Consider the following 21,662-nt stretch of genomic DNA (forward strand, 5'->3'; position numbering starts at 1 on the left):
GTGATTTTAATTTAGGCCAGAGAGCAAAGGTAAGACGTGTTTTCTGACTTTTACAAGCGTGCAGCATAAATCGGGTCTTCTTCTGTCTCTGGTTCGGTGAATCTTGGTCGTAGCGAGATGAAACTTCCAGCTGTGGAATCTGTGAGATGTGAGCTTTCAGTAGAGGAGTCGTTTGTTCGTGTTCATGGGGAAACATCATCTGTGTTTATGTATTTTTCAGACTTTGTATACCTGGTCTTTTAATTATTGTTGTCTTAACTGTGTGTGTTGGTGATAGAAATGGTTTTACTGAACTGGTAGCTGAGATTCTGGACTTTCTGTGGATACCACACATGTTTATAGTTACATCTACAGACCTGACGCTACACCCGGAAACGAAATGTTAACCCTTAACTCTCGGTAGCGGAGGCTGCAGGTGCAGAGGTGAAGCTAAACAGTCAAGCTAAGAATGAAAGTTTAGAGAAATTATATCCAGAAATGTGGATAATGAAGCAGTGAAGGTGCATGGATGGAAGTTATTGTGCATATTGTGAATATTTCTCTCTCCTCACCATCTAGAAGCTGTGAGATTCTAATCCTGCTTTCTGTCTGTTCACCTGATGCTGATATTCATCACATATTGTTCCTTCTGTGTTTAGAAGGAAGCAGCTTCACAGCTTTAAATTCATCCTGCTGACTTTTTACCTTTTAGTTAGTAAATCCTGAACATTTCATCCTTATTTCTCATAAATATGTGGTTTTATATATGAAGAAATATTTTAACTGTTGGTGTTTAAAGAGAAAACTGCTGCTAAACCTGTTTATGTGTTTAGTGCAGGGGTCTGCAGCCTTTCCAATCCAAAGAGCCATTTTTCTCTCAGCCAGCTAAATAAAACTCCTTTAGAGACGCAGATGTTACCAGACTTTTCAAAAAGGAAACTTAATATATATTTTAATGAAGAGCCACCATAGGATGTTTATTTTAGAAGAACCACATGTTTATTTCCATTTTTAGGTTTTAAAATAAAGAAAAACATAAAAACCTTTATAAAAAAGAGGATAAACAGACTTTATTCTAAGGGACGTAGATATTTGTGGAAAATTATGTAAAAGAAAAAAAAGCCCCTGGTTTCCAACCTAATGACAAGAAAGATAGATTTAAAAAATATTTTAGCCACGTATTTAGAGTCGCAGGTTAAACACCCCTGATGTCGTGTTTGTAAACCAAAATTTACTGTATTTTCTTTATATAGCTGTAGGCCTTCTTTTAAAGGAAAGAGACAATTTGTGCATAACAATGCGATTAATCGTGATTAAAAATTTTAATTGTTGCGCAGCACTAATTTTAATGTTTTTTGTACTTTTGCCATTTTACTTTTTGCTTTTAAGTTTTAATTCATTTTGTGTTTTACCACGCTCTGTACTTCCTTTTATTTTAATGTGTTTTTGTATTCATTATGATGTTTGATTGATTGATTGATTGATTGATTGATTGATTGATTGATTGATTGATTGATTGATTTAAGCTGTCATTTTCCTCGTCAACATGAATGTTAAAGTCACCCAGTACTATGACTTTATCGGCATTCTGGAAGTATAACTAATCTGATCAATAACCCTGATTGGGGGATAGGTAGTTCTAGGAACATGAAAATTTAAATGATTTGGTGGGAACAATAATGTGCGACAATTAGTCATAAAGATTCTTTTTACAGCATATTTATTGATTTCTTTGAATAAAGCAGAATGTCTGGCTGATGTATTACTGCGGGAAATTTTAGGCCTACGAGCTTAATGAAGCATTTCTGTGATCACACTTTTGACTTGGCAGATGGATTTATCCCATTAAAGCTGTTCACAGCAAGACTACAGGCTGAGACATTTTAGAGGAAAAAGTCATAGACACAAAAACAGTCTTCAGGTGGAAGAAATGGACACGGATTCTGCTAATATTAATCTTCAGATTCAGTAGAAATCTACCATCTGTACTCTAGAGTTAAAATATCCCACATGACAGGAAGTGCATTGAGTAGTGGTCCATTAACATGAAATTATAAATTTGCAGCATAATAAGCCCATAATTTAAGCAAGTCAACTTATTTTTGTGCTCCGTTATCTTCATTTGCAGAAGACATAATTATCTCCCTTTTAATGCCAACAGACTTGTTCAGCAAATGGAAGAAGCATCATCAAGAATGAAGCCATTATCACCTGAGGTATAATTACAGGTTGACTTGTGGACTCAACATGACATTTTCCTGAGGTTTTTGGATGGAAGAAAAATGTTCAGGCATTGTGTTTATGACAGAACTGGTGAAACTGGGTGAATCTGCAGTTACCAGACGCTTGGTCAGGCTCCCTCTGCCTCACCTTCATTGATATACAGGTGCTCTCATCCCTAAACGTTGGTTGTTGATGACATGGGAACATGAAGGAGGAGCCTGTTCCCATAATTTGGACTAGCATATCAAATGTGCTACAGTCTTGTTGCAACTGATGTATTTTTTACCTTTTCATTCATTGCACTTCAGCTTTAACCAGTTAAGGCCCGACATGAGAAAAAATGGTAAGAAAAGTCCAATTTTTAAAATATGAGGTCTTTATTTGGGCCTTTAACAAAATATAACAAAAAATTTACATTTTTTGGGGGAATCTACCATTTATCACCGAGTGGTGGGAAGTCATGAACTGGTTTCAGAGTAGTAGCAGACTGACGCCTGGACATCAGAAAGCAATGACAACGTGAAGGTCGTGGCAGGTGTCAAAAAGCACAAATCAACCACTTCCAGCAGGTTTGATGATTCCAGCAATGAGACCTAGCAAGATAGTAACCATAGCAACCACAGGTGCATGTATCCTGTCTCCTCCTCTTCCTCTGGAGCATCATCTGCACCTGGATTAAACTCAGTCCGATTCGTCCTCACTGTTCAGTATGTCCGGTTTCAATCTGCTGCAGATGTTTCCTGATGTTTTACTGAGTTGAAGCTGCACTAAATGAACCAGGACCAGTTTGGTTGAGCTCTAGTTGCCTTCATCTAAGACCAACTCATGTAAACTTGTGTGTGAGTGATCCACCACGGTTCCTCTGGCTGGGATGTGGAAGCTTGTTGGGCAGTCTGAGTCTGATGGAAACATTTGCCTTGTGCTGAACGTTCATGTTGTTTTGTGTCAAATCTGATCCATGAATCCAAACATCTCTCATGTTGCTGATTAGGTTGTTTTGAATAACTGATCTCGACCTCTGACAGTCTGTCATTTCATTCTAACGGCTGATTATTGGTTTAAATTACTATTTTTTTTTTTTTTCAATAGTACAGGGAAAAAAGCTTTCTATTTATTGTATTCTATACCTCTCTACCTCTATACATCTCTCGGCTGGCCTGGAAACGCCTCGGGATCCCTTCGGATGAGCTGGTGAATGTGGCCGGGGAGAGGGAAGTCTGGGTTTCCCTGCTTAGGCAGCTGCTCCCGCGACTCCGGATAAGAGGAAGAAAATGGATGGATGGATGAATGGGTATTCTATACCTAATCTGCTTATGTCTGGGTCAAATATTAAATTATTAAACTGGAATTTGTCCTCTTATAAAATAGAAATTCATTTGAGGAATGGGGCCGCCCACCGCGATCCACCGCCCACAGCGATCCCCCGCCCACCGCGATCCACCGCCCACCGCGATCCACCGCCCACAGCGATCCCCCGCCCACCGCGATCCACCGCCCACCGCGCTCCACCGCCCACAGCGATCCACCGCCCACAGCGATCCACCGCCCACCGCGATCCACCGCCCACAGCGATCCACCGCCCACCGCGCTCCACCGCCCACAGCGATCCACCGCCCACAGCGATCCCCCGCCCACCGCGATCCACCGCCCACAGCGATCCACCGCCCACAGCGATCCCCCGCCCACCGCGATCCACCGCCCACCGCGATCCACCGCCCACCGCGATCCACCGCCCACAGCGATCCACCGCCCACCGCGATCCACCGCCCACCGCGATCCACCGCCCACAGCGATCCACCGCCCACCGCGCTCCACCGCCCACAGCGATCCACCGCCCACAGCGATCCCCCGCCCACCGCGATCCACCGCCCACAGCGATCCCCCGCCCACCGCGATCCACCGCCCACCGCGATCCACCGCCCACAGCGATCCACCGCCCACCGCGCTCCACCGCCCACAGCGATCCACCGCCCACAGCGATCCCCCGCCCACCGCGATCCACCGCCCACAGCGATCCACCGCCCACAGCGATCCCCCGCCCACCGCGATCCCCCGCCCACCGCGATCCACCGCCCACAGCGATCCACCGCCCACCGCGCTCCACCGCCCACCGCGATCCACCGCCCACCGCGATCCACCGCCCACAGCGATCCCCCGCCCACCGCGATCCACCGCCCACAGCGATCCACCGCCCACAGCGATCCCCCGCCCACCGCGATCCACCGCCCACAGCGATCCCCCGCCCACCGCGATCCACCGCCCACAGCGATCCACCGCCCACAGCGATCCACCGCCCACCGCGATCCACCGCCCACAGCGATCCCCCGCCCACCGCGATCCACCGCCCACAGCGATCCACCGCCCACAGCGATCCACCGCCCACCGCGATCCACCGCCCACAGCGATCCACCGCCCACCGCGATCCACCGCCCACAGCGATCCCCCGCCCACCGCGATCCACCGCCCACAGCGATCCTCCGCCCACCGCGATCCACCGCCCACAGCGATCCACCGCCCACAGCGATCCACCGCCCACCGCGATCCACCGCCCATGGAGATCCCCCGCCCACGGCGATCCACCGCCCACCGCGATCCCCCGCCCACAGCGATCCACCGCCCACCGCGATCCACCGCCCACAGCGATCCACCGCCCACCGCGATCCACCGCCCATGGAGATCCCCCGCCCACCGCGATCCACCGCCCACGGAGATCCCCCGCCCACGGCGATCCACCGCCCACAGCGATCCACCGCCCACCGCGATCCACCGCCCACAGCGATCCACCGCCCACCGCGATCCACCGCCCACCGCGATCCAGCGCCCACAGTGATGGTGCTCTGTCCTGGCACCGGGATAGATGTTCAAAAATCAAACTAGAATAAATGTGTGCAGGTAGGATGCATTGATAGTGGGATAAATCGTTTAAGTTTAACTAATGTGTCTTCAAAGTTAGACTTTTCTTTACCTGAGATGATGGTGCGGCAGCGGGGGGAGAGACAATCTTGGCTGTCTGTGTCTGGATCTTCACCCTCTTCTTCATCATCTTCAAGGCTGATCTGCGTGATGGTCTCTGGGCTGAGGTGGGACAGCATCATCATGCTCTTCCTCTTCAGAGAGCGGTTTTGACGGTTCAACTACAGCAACAAGACAGAAGATCACACATGGGCCAAAGATATCAGGACAAAAAGAGAATTATTTGGAGATGATTTATTTCAATTGATAAGGAACAATTTACCCCACAAAGTTACACACCCCTAGGTGGTCATGGTAACGTCCATCCATGTCATTATATCATCATCATCAACATTATAAAAACTGCTGTTATGTTGTTTTTAGCTCATCTTAATTGTGATTTCACCAGTGGGAAAGGGGAATCTCTGTATGTCAGCTCCTTCTGTCTCGTAAAGGCAACCCTGTTCAGAGGTTACATTTCCATCATAGGACAGAGTCCTGCTCTTCTTCTTATGATTTTGAAACCTTTGTTATGTATTGATGATGTTTTATTAATTCTTGCATGGCTTTGTGGGTAATGACACATGTTTTTTGCCTTTTCATACCACAGCATCAGACCACAGGATGCAGCAGCATTTTCATGTCATATTCATCCGAAAACAACTTCAACAGCTTCTCTTTCAGCTTTGCCATAAATATGCTTTGTATTAAACTAGTAGGAAAAGAGGTGAAGCAATAAGGTAAGAGAGCGATGGAACAGGTAGATGAGATGTTGTTCTGATTCCCTCGTTTTCTTGGCCCTGCAATCATGCATAATAGCTGGAAGATGTTTGCAAACACAATGAAAAGGTGTGAAAAACAGACATCATCAGAGGAGCAGAGAAAAAAGCTGTCATTTTTAAATGTAATTTTTCATGCAGGATGCATTTATGTGCATAATGTTTGAATATAATTGCTTATGACACATTCTTTGTCATGTTTTTCTTACATTTACTGCACGATGCATTTGGACTTAACTGCTGAATGGTCATCACATTTTTATCTTTCCTCAGCATCACAGCCATATATATTAATTAAGGAGATCAAGACGAAGCAAAACATCAGTGAAGCCGACATGAAAGGAGATTGATGCCAGTTATAAATGCATCTTGGTGTCATGTGAAGGAAAAAAACATCCAAGGAGAGAAAAAGGAAGCAGAATGTAAAAAGACAAACTATAAAAAAAGACATTTATTAATGGCATCCTGGCGAGAGCTGATTGCAGCAATTCTGTCTCTTGATGACACCCTTCAGGCTGCATCTTTTCTGATATGCAATCAACAAAACATAACATGAAATCACATTCTTTTGAAAATAATGTACAACGGGGAAGAGATGTACATGTAAAATTACATACTCGGATGAATCAAGGCTGACATAGCGTTGGCTTGCAAACTCTGAAGGTCACCATTAGGAAATAACAGCCCTTCATCTTACCTTGATCACACATCAACACAAAAACATTAAGCATCACTACCACATTCTCATTTAACGCCTTTTAAATTGCTTTCCCCTGCGCTTGCTTTTTCATTCAAACTGCTGGAGAGTTAAGAAATTGGACTTCAACGTTTTTCAAAGTGGTGCCAGAAATTTCTGGTGTGCATCATTCAGTTTAAAGTGACCAAAAATAAAATTTAGGCTCGGGACTACAAACATTTTCTCTTGTATTTGGGTTGATGTAACGGGTCATAAACTAAAGTCTGAGCACAGGAACTTTACTGTAAAGGTAAAATCTGCTGCTCGACCCACCTTTTCACCACAGACTTTATGGATTAATCAGGAATAAGAGTGTCGCTTTGAACAAAAGAAAAATAGTAATAGTAAAAATAGTTGCAGTCAGTGCTCATACACCCTGAAGCAGCTTTCTAACTGGAAACGCTGGTTTATATGAAAGGTTGAAGCAGGGCTGCTGCTAGCCATTTGGGGGCCCTAAGCACAACTGCTTTGTGGAGTCCCCCAAATACCCACCCTCTAAGCTACCAAAAAATATATTTTTTACATATTTACCAATGCAGCTGACTTTTTTTCCAGAGTAAATTCTCACTATTAATCCTCAAACGTCCATTTAAGTCATTAAAGACAACATTTTAAACTTCTAAAGAACTGTTGAATAATTTGTTGTCCCTGTTATCAGATTATAATGCTCATGTAAATGGCAGCAACATGCTTATATATGCGCATTTCTAAATCCTGTCAGCATTAGAACCACCCTCCCCTAATGCCACGTACATAAAAACATAACTGAAAAGAATAAATACACGTTGACTCATTAATACGAACATCTATACAACACACACACAACATACATAAACTATATCAATGCTAATATTATTATATATTAAGTGTAATTTGTACAGATGTGCCAGAATCTGTTTGAATTCTGCTGTTCTATTATTTTTTTTTCTTCTAACTTTTTCTGTTGTTTCTTTTCTCACCTACACAAATACACTAAAAATATTCTTATATTAAGTTTTGTTATTTCACTGGGACCAAAGTCTCATTCAAATCTAATCAGCTTTAGACTTGAATCAAAGAAATACTTAAAATGCTGAATGTGTTTTGTCTGGTCCTGCAGTTCCGGTGTGAAAATATGAGGCAACCAAACAAACTTCTTTTCAATAAAGACGACAGCTCTGATGAGAAAATGCAAACAAACTTTGTTCCAGTAAAACTGAACTTTTTACATTTAAGAAGATCTGCAGAAATGAGAAAGAGATTATGTTTATCTGCGAGGGCCTCTTAAAAGAGAGGAACTTAAGGCTGAAGGAACAGTGGGGAGAATATGAGGAAAAAGTCAGTCTTCATCTTAATTCTCCATCAGACTCCCACGGCCCAGGATCTGGTTCGTTCAGGTGCACTTTGAGGACTGTTGTACAGAAACTGAATGAGAAATGATTAAAGTGGTAATCTCAGCTCCAGCTGGCTTCCCATTTCCTAGAGACTGAAAGGAAACCAGAAAAGAAGCAGAAGAATCCGACATAATATCAGATGATAAAACCACCAGACGGCAGCAGTGCTTCTGACTGGGTTGATGGGCGTCCTGTTTTAGGCACATCCCCTAACAAAATGGTTTATTTATTTATTCAGTATGATGATGATTGTAATTGTTGTTATCGTTGTTGTCATAATCATTACTATAATGTTTATTAGTATTTAGTAGTGGTAGAAATAATTTGAATAAAATAACGGTTTCTTTTTTGTCTTGTTTATTTATTTGTTTGTTTCCTTCTCTTTTTGCCTTTACAATAAATATAATTATTGTTTTTTTCTGTTATTATTTCACTATTTTTATATAATTGTCATATAGTATATGGAGCACCTGTACACAAACACAAGGATTTCTTTTTCTTTTCTTTTTGTTTGTTTTCCATACAGAAATAAAATCAAACTATTTTATTTTTGCCATCAGAATTTGTTTTATGTTTAACACAATTGCACTGTATACACTGTAAGTTCCCTTTTGTAAAAAAAAATTAAAAAAATCAAAGGGATATGAGATATTTATAAAATTAAGATTCATTAAGTGTTAAAGCAAAACAAACAAACAAACAAAAAGAGTTAATTCAGATAGACATCTGCTTTATTGTCTCTAATGAAGACACATTTCCAGATGAGCTGTACCTTGGAGGCCAGGGCTTCAGCACTTTCTCTACACATCCTCTCGATCTCCAGGTCCTCCTGAATGGCACTGACCTCTTCAATAACCATCTGAGACACTAGAGAAAACACAGGGGACAGAAATCACTGGAAACCATTTTATTATCTGTTGTTGATCAGTAAAATAAAACAGCTCCAAACATTATGAAATCTGTATTGTTCAGCATCTTCATGAACCAGCTTAGATAATGGAAACAAACCACATATCTGATCCTAATTATTCAGATGACACTCAGCTCTATATTACTGTCTTACCAGGGGACTCTGGTCCCAGACAAAGCTTCAGTTTGTGTCTCAGTCAAATCAATATTCGGATGATGTACCAGAAGTTTCTTAAAGAAAGATAAATATAAATCAGAAATGATTGTGTTTGGAAACAAAGATTAGCATCCATCTCTACAATGGTTCTGGTTCTGGCCCTGAAAATAGACTGATGACACTGTATGAGCCATCCAGACTTCTAAGATCATCTGGGTCCAGTTTGCTTTCCATCCTGAGAGTTCCTGGAATTTTGAGAATATTTAAAGAACAATACACCTCGTTCATCATTATGGACAATTTTTTCCATTTTGGAAAATGTTTTCTCTCAATCTGTGCGTATTTTTGCTGTTGATGCATACGGCTAAATTCTCTGAGGAAGACTCTTCACGGATAGAATTGAACCTTTAATTTAGCTAATAGTATTACATGTACAGGCCTGTAATGGAGCAGATTTTAGTGGTGAATGGTAAACAGTATTTGGTTGCACTTATACTAATCTTCTCTTTACCGGAAAATGAATCACTAAAATCACAGCATGCATAATTATACTTTGTAATAGCTATTAAATTGAAATGTTTTGGTTTAAAGTGACTTAATGAGACATTTTTGTCCTAAAAATGAGGACAATAACAACAGCAACATCAGATAACCAAACTGCCATTTAAAGGGTTAAAATAGTTCACGCGTGGTAGTTTTGAGCAGGACTGAAGTTTTCTTTAAATTCATGTCAAAATTTAAATTGTTGACAAGTACAGCATAACAAACTGTAACATTTGTTATGCTAGTTAACGCTAACACAGTGGGTCACATTTGTTATGCTAGTTAACGCTAACACAGTGGGTCACATTTGTTATGCTAGTTAACGCTAACACAGTGGGTCACATTTGTTATGCTAGTTAACGCTAACACAGTGGGTCACATTTGTTATGCTAGGTAATGTTTGTCATTTGCTCTTATCAGGGCAACGCTGTGACCAGAAAATAGTGTGGTCAGTCAGTAGTCACTTACACAAACAGATCATGTACACAGTGTTGTGTAGCCTAACCTACTTATAACTAAACTATGTCAAATGACTAAATAGAAAATTAACAGCCTAAATGAAATAATTTCTTTACCAACATGTTGGCAGATACGAGGTAATCAGGACTTGCCACCTCAGTAATGGCGGCGCCACAAGCTAGCGCAACTCACCAAACAGCTGCTGGATTTGTCTATATATGGTATCTGACAGCTTTAAAATTAAAAAAGAAAAAGACTTTACTAAAAAAAAAGAGTCAAAATGATATAGTCATCTCTGAGGATAGAAAGCATGTAACAGGTCCAGGTCTAAATAGAGGTCTCTTAGCAACATAGTAGTGATGGTGATGTTTTTATGATGAAATGTGGTAAATAATGCTGTTATCATGGATCATTGTGGATTTACCAGATAGTCTCTGAATAAAACTACATTTAGTGGCTGGATTGTAAACCTCCTGGACGGGATAGAAATGCCTGGAAAACGTCTGCAGATCACCTAAAGGTTAGCTATCCATCACAGTTTACCCCACAGCGCTACACTACTACTTCTGAGACGCTGGTGATGAGATAAGTTATGAAGCTCTGGGATCTAGCAGAGTTTTAAGCGTTAAATTACTGCCAATAATTCTCCAAATACTTGTTCCACTGGTGATATAAAACTGTTGACAAGCACAGCTGAACAAAACCTTTGTGATAATAAATAAAATTACAAAAATCAGTAACATTTGAAGCTACCATCAGATCTCAGTAGAAGGGAAAAAAGACACCTCTAGAGAATAGCACGCCACTTAACTAATTAAACATTGTGGTTAAGCAGGGGAGAAATTAAGCATTAGTGCTATTGCCGTGGGCAATTCCTTCCCCCGAGTGACACCTAATTAGGAGCTTGATGAAGACCAGTGCTGGGCGATATCCACGTTCCTCTGGTGCCCTCCACATCAGTCATTCAATAGCACTTAGCTGCCAATTTTCATCCTCAACCTCTTCTCCGTTCCTATCTGCCCATCTCGGTGAAACCGTGGCCACACTGAGCAACCCGCCGAAGGACGCCTTGAACTAAATGACATGTTAATTATAATTACTGGTAGCCATGGTAAATAAACAGTGTTGGAAGTGTTGCAAGTGTACGAACACAAGTCTCTGGGGGGCTCTGACAGAACTGGAAGTCTTAATTGTAAGTTTCAGCCTCCCATCATCATCACTCCATCTTCCCCCCCCTCCCCCCTCTTTTTTGTGCTTGTCTTTTTCATTTTGCTCTCAGGAAAGACAGTGATTACCCCCATGCCGACGTGCTGCATAATGGTATCAGCGCCGCCAACAGAGCAGTGAATTAAGTTGTATCTGCAGCCTGTGTAAAGCCTTGATGAGGGGGGCAGATGCCTTTGTGGTGTTATCATTATAACACAATGGTCATGTTGTCATCAACCTTGCCATCTTTGGTTGAAAAGGCATGATTGTGTGTTGGGGGCTTTTTCTCCTGTCCTCCCACTACCATCCCACCCCCCCACCAAGCCTGCGGCCCCACCCCCAGCCGTTTCGTTGTGAATAGGAGCAATTTTCTAAGAGCTATGAAATCACGTAATAGGTCCTAATATGCAGCTGCTTGGCACAGTGAAGCAGCCTCTATTAATGCGTAAGTCAAACACAATATGTGTTTTGGCTGGAAAATCACTGAATACAGGAGCACATGCCAGATTTATTCAGATGAAAATCCACACAACTGTCACCATTACAAAGACAAACTATTTGCTCCATCTTTTGACATGTGGTGCCCCATTTCAATTCCCGTCTCCACTAAAGTGGCCATAGTGAAGCGTTCCAGCTGAAAGGAAAATCATTTAGTAAAGCTGGATGGTGGGCCGTAACAGCCGAGCTGGGACGTAGATTCATGTTGGAATATTTTTCATTAATTTACATCCTCAACAGCACATCATAAATTTACCAACATGCATTCATAGAATCTGCTGACAGATAAATCACACAGAAAGTCTTGATAAAAGTTTAAATTTAGTCCGGTGCGTCTCATATGGATCTCTCCTATGCAGATATTTTATATCAAAATCTTTTAGCTTGTATTCTTCATTTAAAGCATAAAACAAAGCAAAAAGACAGTTTAAATACTGATTTATGCGATCATTTTATTTATAAGTTAGAACCAGCCATTAGCGCAGCCGCTGTCCGAACTTAAGAAAGAAAATATTGACATCCCAGCAGCAAGAAGAGGGCATGCTGGATTTATAAGACAAACAAAAGAGCAAAGACAATAAGGCTTTTCAATAAAAAATAAGTAACTGCACTATTTTTAAATGCAATTTGAGAGAGTTCAACATAATTAGTTTTTGGTTATTTTAATATAATTAATGCAGCAAAGAAAGTTTATATTGAACATGTGATTATTTGCTGCATAACTTCAGACAGAAACATGTGGAAGTGTCCAGTTCTGCCAGAGATGTCTTCAGACTGCGCTGAGTAACAAGCACAGACACAACCACACTGTAAAAAATGAGACTTAAAAGAAACAGTAATATCCCAGTAAATAAAAACGGCTGCAGTTTGGAGCTGTTACATTTACATGGGCCCTTTAGTTTTATTTAGCCTGTTTAATAAATAACTTTGCATGTACAATAATAATAATAATATTAATAATAATTAAAGTACCAATAACTATGGTCAGTAAGTGCAATATACATATATACATATATATACATATATATATATATATATATATATATATATGCTGCATGGTGCCTTGCCTCACAGCAAGAAGGCCGTTGGTTCGAGCTTCGGCTGGGGGCTGGTTCGAACCTGGGGGGTGGTGGCCTTTCTGTGTTAAGTTTGCATGTTCTCCCGTGTATCCGTGGGTTCTCTCCGGCTTCCACTCACCATCCAAAAACATGCATGTTAGGCTAATTAGTTATTTTAAATTCTCCGTAGCAGTAAGTGTGTGTGAATGGCTCTTCATCTCTTTCTGCGTTGGCCCTGCGACCTGTCCAGGTGTACCTGCCTCTCACTAAAATTCTGGGATAATGCTGGGATAGGCTCCAGCTTCCCCACGACCCGTAATGGATAAAGCGTGCAGGTGTGTTACCGCCTACAGCCGGCATGCGCAGGTGTGTTACCGCCTACAGCCGGCATGCGCAGGTGTGTTACCGCCTACAGCCGGCATGCGCAGGTGTGTTACCGCCTACAGTCGGCACGTGCAGGTGTGTTACCGCCTACAGCCGGCATGCGAAGGTGTGTTACCACCTACAGCGGCACGCGCCGGTGTTTTAACGCCTACAGTCGGCGTGCGCAGGTGTGTTACCGCCTACAGCCGGCACGCGAAGGTGTGTTACCACCTACAGTCGGCACGTGCAGGTGTGTTACCGCCTACAGCCGGCACGCGAAGGTGTGTTACCGCCTACAGCCGGCCCGCGCAGGTGTGTTACCGCCTACAGTCGGCACGCGCAGGTGTGTTACCGCCTACAGCCGGCACGCGCAGATGTGTTACCGCCTACAGTCGGCACATGCAGGTGTGTTACCGCCTACAGCCGGCACGTGAAGGTGTGTTACCGCCTACAGTCAGCACGCGCAGGTGTGTTACCACCTACAGTCCGCACGTGCAGGTGTGTTACCGCCTACAGCCGGCACGCGCAGGTGTGTTACCACCTACAGTCAGCACGCGCAGGTGTGTTACCGCCTACAGCCGGCATGCGAAGGTGTGTTACCGCCTACAGTCAGCACGCGCAGGTGTGTTACCACCTACAGTCCGCACGTGCAGGTGTGTTACCGCCTACAGCCGGCACGCGCAGGTGTGTTACCACCTACAGTGAGCACGCGCAGGTGTGTTACCGCCTACAGCCGGCACGCGCAGGTGTGTTACCACCTACAGTCAGCACGCGCAGGTGTGTTACCACCTACAGTCCGCACATGCAGGTGTGTTACCGCCTACAGCCGGCATGCGAAGGTGTGTTACCGCCTACAGTCAGCACGCGCAGGTGTGTTACCACCTACAGTCCGCACGTGCAGGTGTGTTACCGCCTACAGCCGGCACGCGCAGGTGTGTTACCGCCTACAGTCGGCGTGTGAGAAGCGAGCGGAACCAGGTCGTGAAGCAGACAGAAGGCGCCGCTACATCCAAACCGTCACTTTTCACTGAACTTTCTGGTTGGGGCTGGAAGCTGCTGATTTATCCTCCAGTTCACCGTCCTTTCTTTTGGAAAGCTGACCCTCCTGCTAAAAATTTCTACGTATTTACCTGCTTCATTAGCCTGAGCTAAAAGGTAAACTGAACTCAAACAATGCAGCGCAATTTCGTGTCAAGTGCAAGTATTTGTGTACATGAGCGTCGTTCATACATGCAGACAGCAGAGGAACATGAAATCCACCAAAAGGAAGACTGAAAAACATGGCTAATTTGGTACAAACATTTACTCGCCATTTGGCAGATAGCCCTCAGATTTAGTCACCAAACAAAAAATGTACTTGCATTTGGCGCCTGGTGAGTGTTCATTTCCGACCCTGTATGTAAACTCACCTTGCTGGAATTCAGAGAGTTTCTTTCGGGCCTCATCTCGCTCCTCCTCCAGCCTCCTGCACTGATGAAGACAGACCAGACAGCATCTTCATCACAAGACATCACTACTGTTCAGGTTAATGAGTCATTGTGCAGAACTTGACAATAAGCAGTTGGAGAGCTATTTAATCTGAATCAGGTGTGTTGCAACAGAGAAACATCTAAAACATGTGGGACAGGAGCTCAGGAGGTCTGGAACTGGTGATCCCTGCTTTAGATGTTATCTCTGCTTGGTGCCGATAATCACACCTTACTGAAACACACTGCGTTTCCAGGATCTTTCCACATAGTTGTTTACAAAATGAGAAGCTACTCTGCATCAGTTAGGGTGAAATAACTTGTTGCCAGTAGTGGAAAATAATAAAGTACTTCATTACTGTTCTTAAGTATGTTTTTCATGTATCTGTACATCCCAGTTACATTGCAGCTTTTATTGTAAATCATTATACGTTCCTCAGAACGCTGCAGAAAATTCCATTGGATTGGGAAGGCTATCCTATACCTGACCACTGCTCGAAGCTTCTGATTCACACCATTCATATCATTCCCCAGGTAGTCCGTTCACCTATCATAACAGAAATTCATGGTAATTTCTGTCCAACGTTCCTAAGAAACACCTGCAACTTTAACCTGTTGATACCAGATGTCCCGTGGGGGGGACATGACAAATAAATATGTATTTTACTCAGTTTCCTTATATGTAAATATTTTACTTATTAGTTTCCTGATAAGTAAAATATGGATTTTACTCAGCAGCAGCACTACCTGTGTGTAAAACACCCCAAACGAATTCTGGAGTCAGGCTTCTTTCTTACTTTAAAGGCACTTAACTTTGTAGGTCACCCCTTTGAAAACTTAATTTTGAACACATAAAAAGATAAACAACTTTAAGATAGCTGAGATTTTTCCATGTTCCCAATAGCATCATCTGTATCACTGGTTATTAAGCTAGCGCAGCCCATAATGCTCATATGTTAAAACATGCAGTCAGACCACTGCATTCGCCTGTACATTCAACAGATACTTTTACTTTTAATACTTTAAGTATATATAAAAGTTCTTACTTTTATTCAAATGAAAAAGGTTAATGTGCTACTTTTACTGAACTAATTTCTGTCTTATTATTTATACTTTTACTTAAGTACAGTGGTAAGGCCTGAGTACTTCCTCCACCACTGCTTCATCCATGCAGTAATTGTCTGTTTACCTGCTTATATCCAGGTGGAGACTTTTTGTGGATGGATAGTGTATTTTACTCTGTACAACCTGAGCTTATTTTATTAATGCATCCTGAGGACTGTCTTATTCTTTTGCATTTAGAGCTCTTTGCCCTGACTCTCATTAAAGCTGAGATTCTGCTCTCTATGTGTAACTACAACGTGATTTGTTAAACAGCTGCAATAACTAAAACTATGTTGGTATCCAGATTAAAAGGAGGCGACCTGGATACCAAGAAATGAAAACTACTCTTAGAGTTTTTTTTGTTTCTTCTGCCTTATCGTACATGATAAACACTCATTCTCTACCATGTGTTGCTGGTATTTCAGCTGATGTTCAGTTTATATCATCAGTAACAAAACTGGAATTCATCAAATCAGACGGTAAGAACTTACCTCCATGACTGCTGTCTGACTCTTTTTCTGCAGGTCTTCATACTCCTGCAGAGCTGTAGGGAGTGAAGAATGCCAGTAAGCCATTTTCATCACCATAAACCAAATGACAGTCAAGAAGATAGTCCATCAGCATGTGGTAACTTCTCAGAGAGTGATGCTTGTTTTCCGTGTCTCTGAAATGATTAATATAGCAGCGTTGTCTGGACATCTGCAGTCACTGCAGTAATATGAGGAAATGCTTCTGATTAATCATTCAGACAGAACTTCTGGCTTCCACTGATAAGTTAAACCAGATGGAGGGAAAAAGCAAAGAAAAAAAGTTATCTTATGAAATGTGTTTGTTTTGTTTAACTATAACTTTATCTTATATAAAAATACATACTTAACATCTTCATCACAGACCTGCCTGTCCAGGAGGCAGCATGACACCCTGCAGACAGCAGGAAGCAGCAATGCTAACATGTAGCATAGCAACATGACGCAGGACTAATTTACACATTCCTAGGATTACTTTACCTATTTCTAGGATTACTTTACTCATTTCTAGGACTACTTTACTCATTTCTAGGACTACTTTACTCATTCCTAGACTTTTATTTATTCATTCGTTGGACTAATTTACTCATTCTTAGGATTCCTTTAGTCATTCCTATTGCAGCTTTACTCATTCCTAGGTCTACATTATTTATTCCTAGGATTACATTTCTTATTTATAGGATTATTTCAGTTATTTCTAGATTAGTTGGGCTGCTTTCTTGAGGTTTTAACTGAAAGTATTGTGTTTTCTTTCAGAAGAAGATAGTAATTTACATTTTCTCATGTGTTCCAGGTGAACTTCCTCAGACACAGTAGCACACATCTTGTTTATGAGTAATGTCATATATCTCAGTCTTCTTTTGTTACTAAGATTATATATACAGCCCTTGTAGTTATGAATATACTCTTCATTTATTTTCTGTTTTGATTTCAGACAGGAGGTAGAAAGTTTGGTTCTCATCTACGACTGTAAAATGTTTAGATTGTTCCGACAAATATAAAATACTGAGGTGTCTCAGTACCTAATGCTATTATGCTATGCCAGTATGAATATTTTAAAATTGGAAATGTAACAATCTGTTAATTAACATTAATACAACCATCCAAACAGATTATCTGGATCAACTGTAGATCCAGGAATCATCTATCAGATTATTTCTATTTTCTTTCTTCTAACAACCAAAATGTCTGATCATAATCTGATGAGGAAAATGTGGATATCAAAGACATGATAAAGTCAGATTGTACTAACCTGGTTATTATAACTAGGTAGTAAAAATGTTTGGCCTGAGGTTTCCACTATATCCTGATTTAATGTCTACAAACACAAATTTATTATTTCTGTTTTCTTTTCCAAGATGTCAACATTTTAAAGCTCAACATCCAGAATGTGGTTCAGTCTAACTTTATTTAAATGTCTGATTGATCAGGAAGAAACATCCATTTTTCTGATTTGATATATGTTGATCTCTGAGTCCAATCAAATTGCATTGTGACATCTAATCATTATCTGTTGAATCAATATTGTCGTCAAACTTGGTAATTACACTCTGAGTTAAAAGCTGTTATGCTAAATCTTGTGCCCTCCTCACCATATTCTGGAGACCTTCGGGTAAAAAGAAAAGCCATAAAATCATCCAATATTGATTTTCTTCTGCTTTTATTCCCCTATGTGTGTTTGTGTGAAATAATTTCTGATTATTAAACTGTTGATTAAATATTGATTAGAAAATTGTCCACACATGGTTGCATTACTCCATAATATAACTGGCAAATATACCAGAATTTTCTTCATCTGCCTACAATGAGAAACCAGTTGCATGTGGTGGAATCCAGTAAAAATGTCAAATATCACAATTTTTCTTCCAAATGAAATGCTAACATTATATGTAGTTTTAATGGAAGTCATTGGGACGTTTTTGGCCACAAAGGTCCCCAGAGGGGGTTTCTGATACTACATATAATATACTAATGCAATCAAATGAATTTTGCTGCTAATCTTTGACATTTACAAGATTTTAATCACCACCAAAGACCCATCCTTGATATTTATTATGTTAAAAATATTTCATGTTTTTTATTTTAGTTATTGTGTCTTTTTTTTCCTTTTTCTTTTAATGAATAAGGCAGTTAATCAAATATTCCAATTGGCATTTAAAGCGTTATAAACCCAAAATACTTTGAATGTTTGATAATTTTGAGCAGGTCCGAAGTTGTTTAAGTGATTTATGAAAAAAGCAGAAAAAATGTTGATGTTCTGATGATTTTATAACAGTTCTTGTGTGTCAAAAATTTTGACCACAAAGGACACCAGATGATGGAAAAATGCATCAACAGAGTATAAAAGATGTGAGAGAAAAAGACACAAAATTAAACATTTTTGACTGAAAAGAAAAGTCATTGCAAAAATTCATACCACTAGCCATGGCACAGCTGAAATTAAAGCAAAAATGTTTGAGGAGGACATGAGGGTTAAGCTGTCACACTGCAAGCTGTAAAATGCAGACATTTATTTTTTGTTATAAAACAGTTTTTAGTGATCAGTAACTAATGTGCTGATGTATTTCACCACAGAGTACAGAAAGTTTGATGTTTGTTGTCATTTTGTCACTGAGTGGATGTTTAGAGTCAGGGTTAAGATCCCTTGTTAAACTGCCTCTGGGCTGATGGTACAGCATCAGTAATGCTGCCATAAGTGTTTATACCAGCTTTATAACAGCTCACAGACTCACAGCTTTAAATGCAACTAAATTCAAGGCTAGCAGAGGCCAAGTGAATAAATGGTCTGATCCTAGAGATTTATCCAGCTGTTGACGCTCCAGCTGCAAGACACAACAACAACTGGCACTAACAAAGTTCTCGTCTCAAAGTCGGTTCATGTCTGCAGAACGAAAAAGTATGCTTAAAGGCAGAGTAAGTTAATGTTGTTTTTATATTGATAAAGCTTATATGAGCTGATTTAGTGAGATAAATCCGATTATGTGGCTTGGGTTTTTTCAGTTCAGAACCAGCTCTCTTAAGGATAAAATGAAGCGACATCATGGCATAGTTTGGCTCAGGCCTGTTTATCTTAAATATCAAACCACTGTTTTTCAGTTTGCTGGGTGTTCATCCTCCAGCTGGGACGCTGGCAGCAGTGTCTGTTGATACCATGGGTTTTATAAGATTATAGCAACAGCTGTTCTTCACATGACCAGTGAGAATGAAGAAGGTCTGTATCACTGAAATGTGAAATAACAGAAGCATTTTGGTTTGGACTAATTTATTCCAGAAAAACTGGTCCATGGATTTGTAATTTCCAGAGTGGACGACTGTACCATGATCCACTGGATCATAAAGATCTCAGAGTTCCAGATTTCCCCTTCAGACCACTTCACTCTCAGACTGCAAGTTTACTGCTGGTTCCTAGAGGCTCTAAAAGTAGAATGGGAGGCAGAACGTGTAGCTATTGGACCCCTCTCTGTGGAACCAGCTCTCAGTTTGGATTCAGGAAGCAGACACCAGACTAATGTGGATCATGAAATGAACTGAACATTAAATCCTTTCAAATAATTTAGGTTTTGTTAATGGAATAATTAAACCTGTGGAAGACTTAAACCCAGAGAGGGAGACAAAAGCAGATCAAGGATATTAGAGAAGTAACTCGTCCAAAAGCTCAAGTACTTTAGTCCAAGTAGAATCCTTGAGGGTGGAGGAAGAAACCTTTAGCCACGACAGTGATATTCCAGAAGTGTCCAATATAGAGAAAAATGCTTATAAAAAATCAAGTCGTGTCAGTTAGGAAGAAACTATCTAATCATGCTGATCAGCTAAGTTATTATTATTATTATCTAATCAGCCGAGTTATTATCGGCCTAAAATGCTGAAAGTTCAACGATTTCACACAGAGTCCATTCTGATTTTTAGAAATGTTAGCAAACAAACATGTACCCTGACCTCAGCCTTGGGTTCCAGTGTTACACCTGGCCTTAAACCACAGTGGAAACAGCCTCAACACACAGAGAAGTTGATCTAAAATTACCTCGGTTTGACAGGTCTCTGATGACATTTACTTTCTCCTGTTCCTCTGCAGCCATGGCGTGAAAGTCTCTGTCCAAAGTCCAACAGGAAGTAACGTCTCAGGACACACCTGGAAAAACTGCCTCACTAAGAGGAGCTGAAGGAAGAAAACACCTCACCTTGTAGGTCTGTTGCTCATCCTGGACACGTTATTTTAGTGTTTAGATCAAATTTGGAAATAAAAATCTAATGCAAATGTTAGTAAAAGCAAAGTTTATTATACACATAAATGCGTTTTTATTTGTACAGGCAACGTTTTTCCATCTTCTATTGTCCAGTGTTGGTGAGTGTGTGTGTGTGTGTGTGAATTGTAGCCTCAGTTTCCTGTTCTTAGCTGGCAGGAGGCACCCGGTGTGTCTTCTGCTGCATCCTGGTCCAGACAACTGCTGCTCGCTGGATGTTTTCTCTTCTTCAGAACATTCTCTGGAAAAACTGGAGATGGTTGTGGGTGGAAATCCCAGTAGATCAGCAGTTTCTTTGAACTTCAGAAAGTTATCTTCCATGATAAATCCTGTTTTACATTCAGTTCCAGTAAGAGGCTTGTTGCCTCCACTTTTTTACCTCAGCTTATCTATGATGACATCGTCTGCATCAGTGGTCCCCAAAGAGCACAGCAGAGTTTTAACTGTACGGATTCTTTATGATTGTTAGAATAAGTCTTTGTCCACACAGAGACCAGCTGAGGTGGATCTAGTTTTTTATCATCTGGACGTTTTGTTCACATAAAGCCGACATGTTGGTGGGGTCCAGGTCCAACCAGCTTCGAAAGTGGATAAAAAATCTGCTAAATATATATCAACATGTCAACAAAAACATTAAAAAAAGCTCCTTATTAGGCACTAGATGGTCCAGCTGATCAGTTCTGGTCCATGTACTGTGGTTTAGTGAGGTAGGTAGTAGTCCACGTATCATGGCTTAGTGAGGTCCTATGGTTTACTGAGATCAGTTCTAGTCCAGGTACTCTTGTTTAGTGAGGCCAGTTCTGATCTGTGTGCCATGGTTTATTTAAAGTCAGTATTGGTCCGTGTACCATGGTTTAGTGAGGTCAGTCAGTGAGGTCAGATTTTTTGGTATCTAGTCTGCTTCAAACTTTCATATGAACTCTAACTGCAGTTAGAGCTGTATGTTTTTTTTCTTCTTTGTCCTTAACAGGCTTCTATTGCAACCTAAACTGTCTCAATAGGACTATACAGTAGAAAATAAATGTTAAATAAAATTATCTGCATGACTAAATGAGTTCCTGCCATGTGGCTAGTTAGATATTTGTGTTT

General features: G+C 41.2%; 1 protein-coding gene across 2 annotated transcripts in view; it reads right to left on the reverse strand.

The window, feature by feature from the left end:
• The window catches only part of shtn1 (shootin 1), a 41,982-nt gene extending 21,563 nt beyond the window's left edge, over positions 1-20,419 (reverse strand). For both annotated transcript variants that reach the window (XM_042009815.1, XM_042009816.1), the window contains exons 1-5: positions 20,354-20,419; positions 16,297-16,349; positions 14,645-14,705; positions 8,815-8,909; positions 5,168-5,336 (exon numbers count right to left, since the gene is read on the reverse strand). In XM_042009815.1, coding sequence (XP_041865749.1) covers positions 5,168-5,336; positions 8,815-8,909; positions 14,645-14,705; positions 16,297-16,349; positions 20,354-20,408 — 433 coding nt within the window. In that variant the 5' untranslated portion in view covers positions 20,409-20,419. The remainder of the gene's footprint in view (positions 1-5,167; positions 5,337-8,814; positions 8,910-14,644; positions 14,706-16,296; positions 16,350-20,353) is intronic.
• Positions 20,420-21,662: the final 1,243 nt, after the last annotated feature.

This window comes from Melanotaenia boesemani, chromosome 16 (genome assembly GCF_017639745.1).
Source record: "Melanotaenia boesemani isolate fMelBoe1 chromosome 16, fMelBoe1.pri, whole genome shotgun sequence".
NCBI lineage: Eukaryota > Metazoa > Chordata > Actinopteri > Atheriniformes > Melanotaeniidae > Melanotaenia > Melanotaenia boesemani.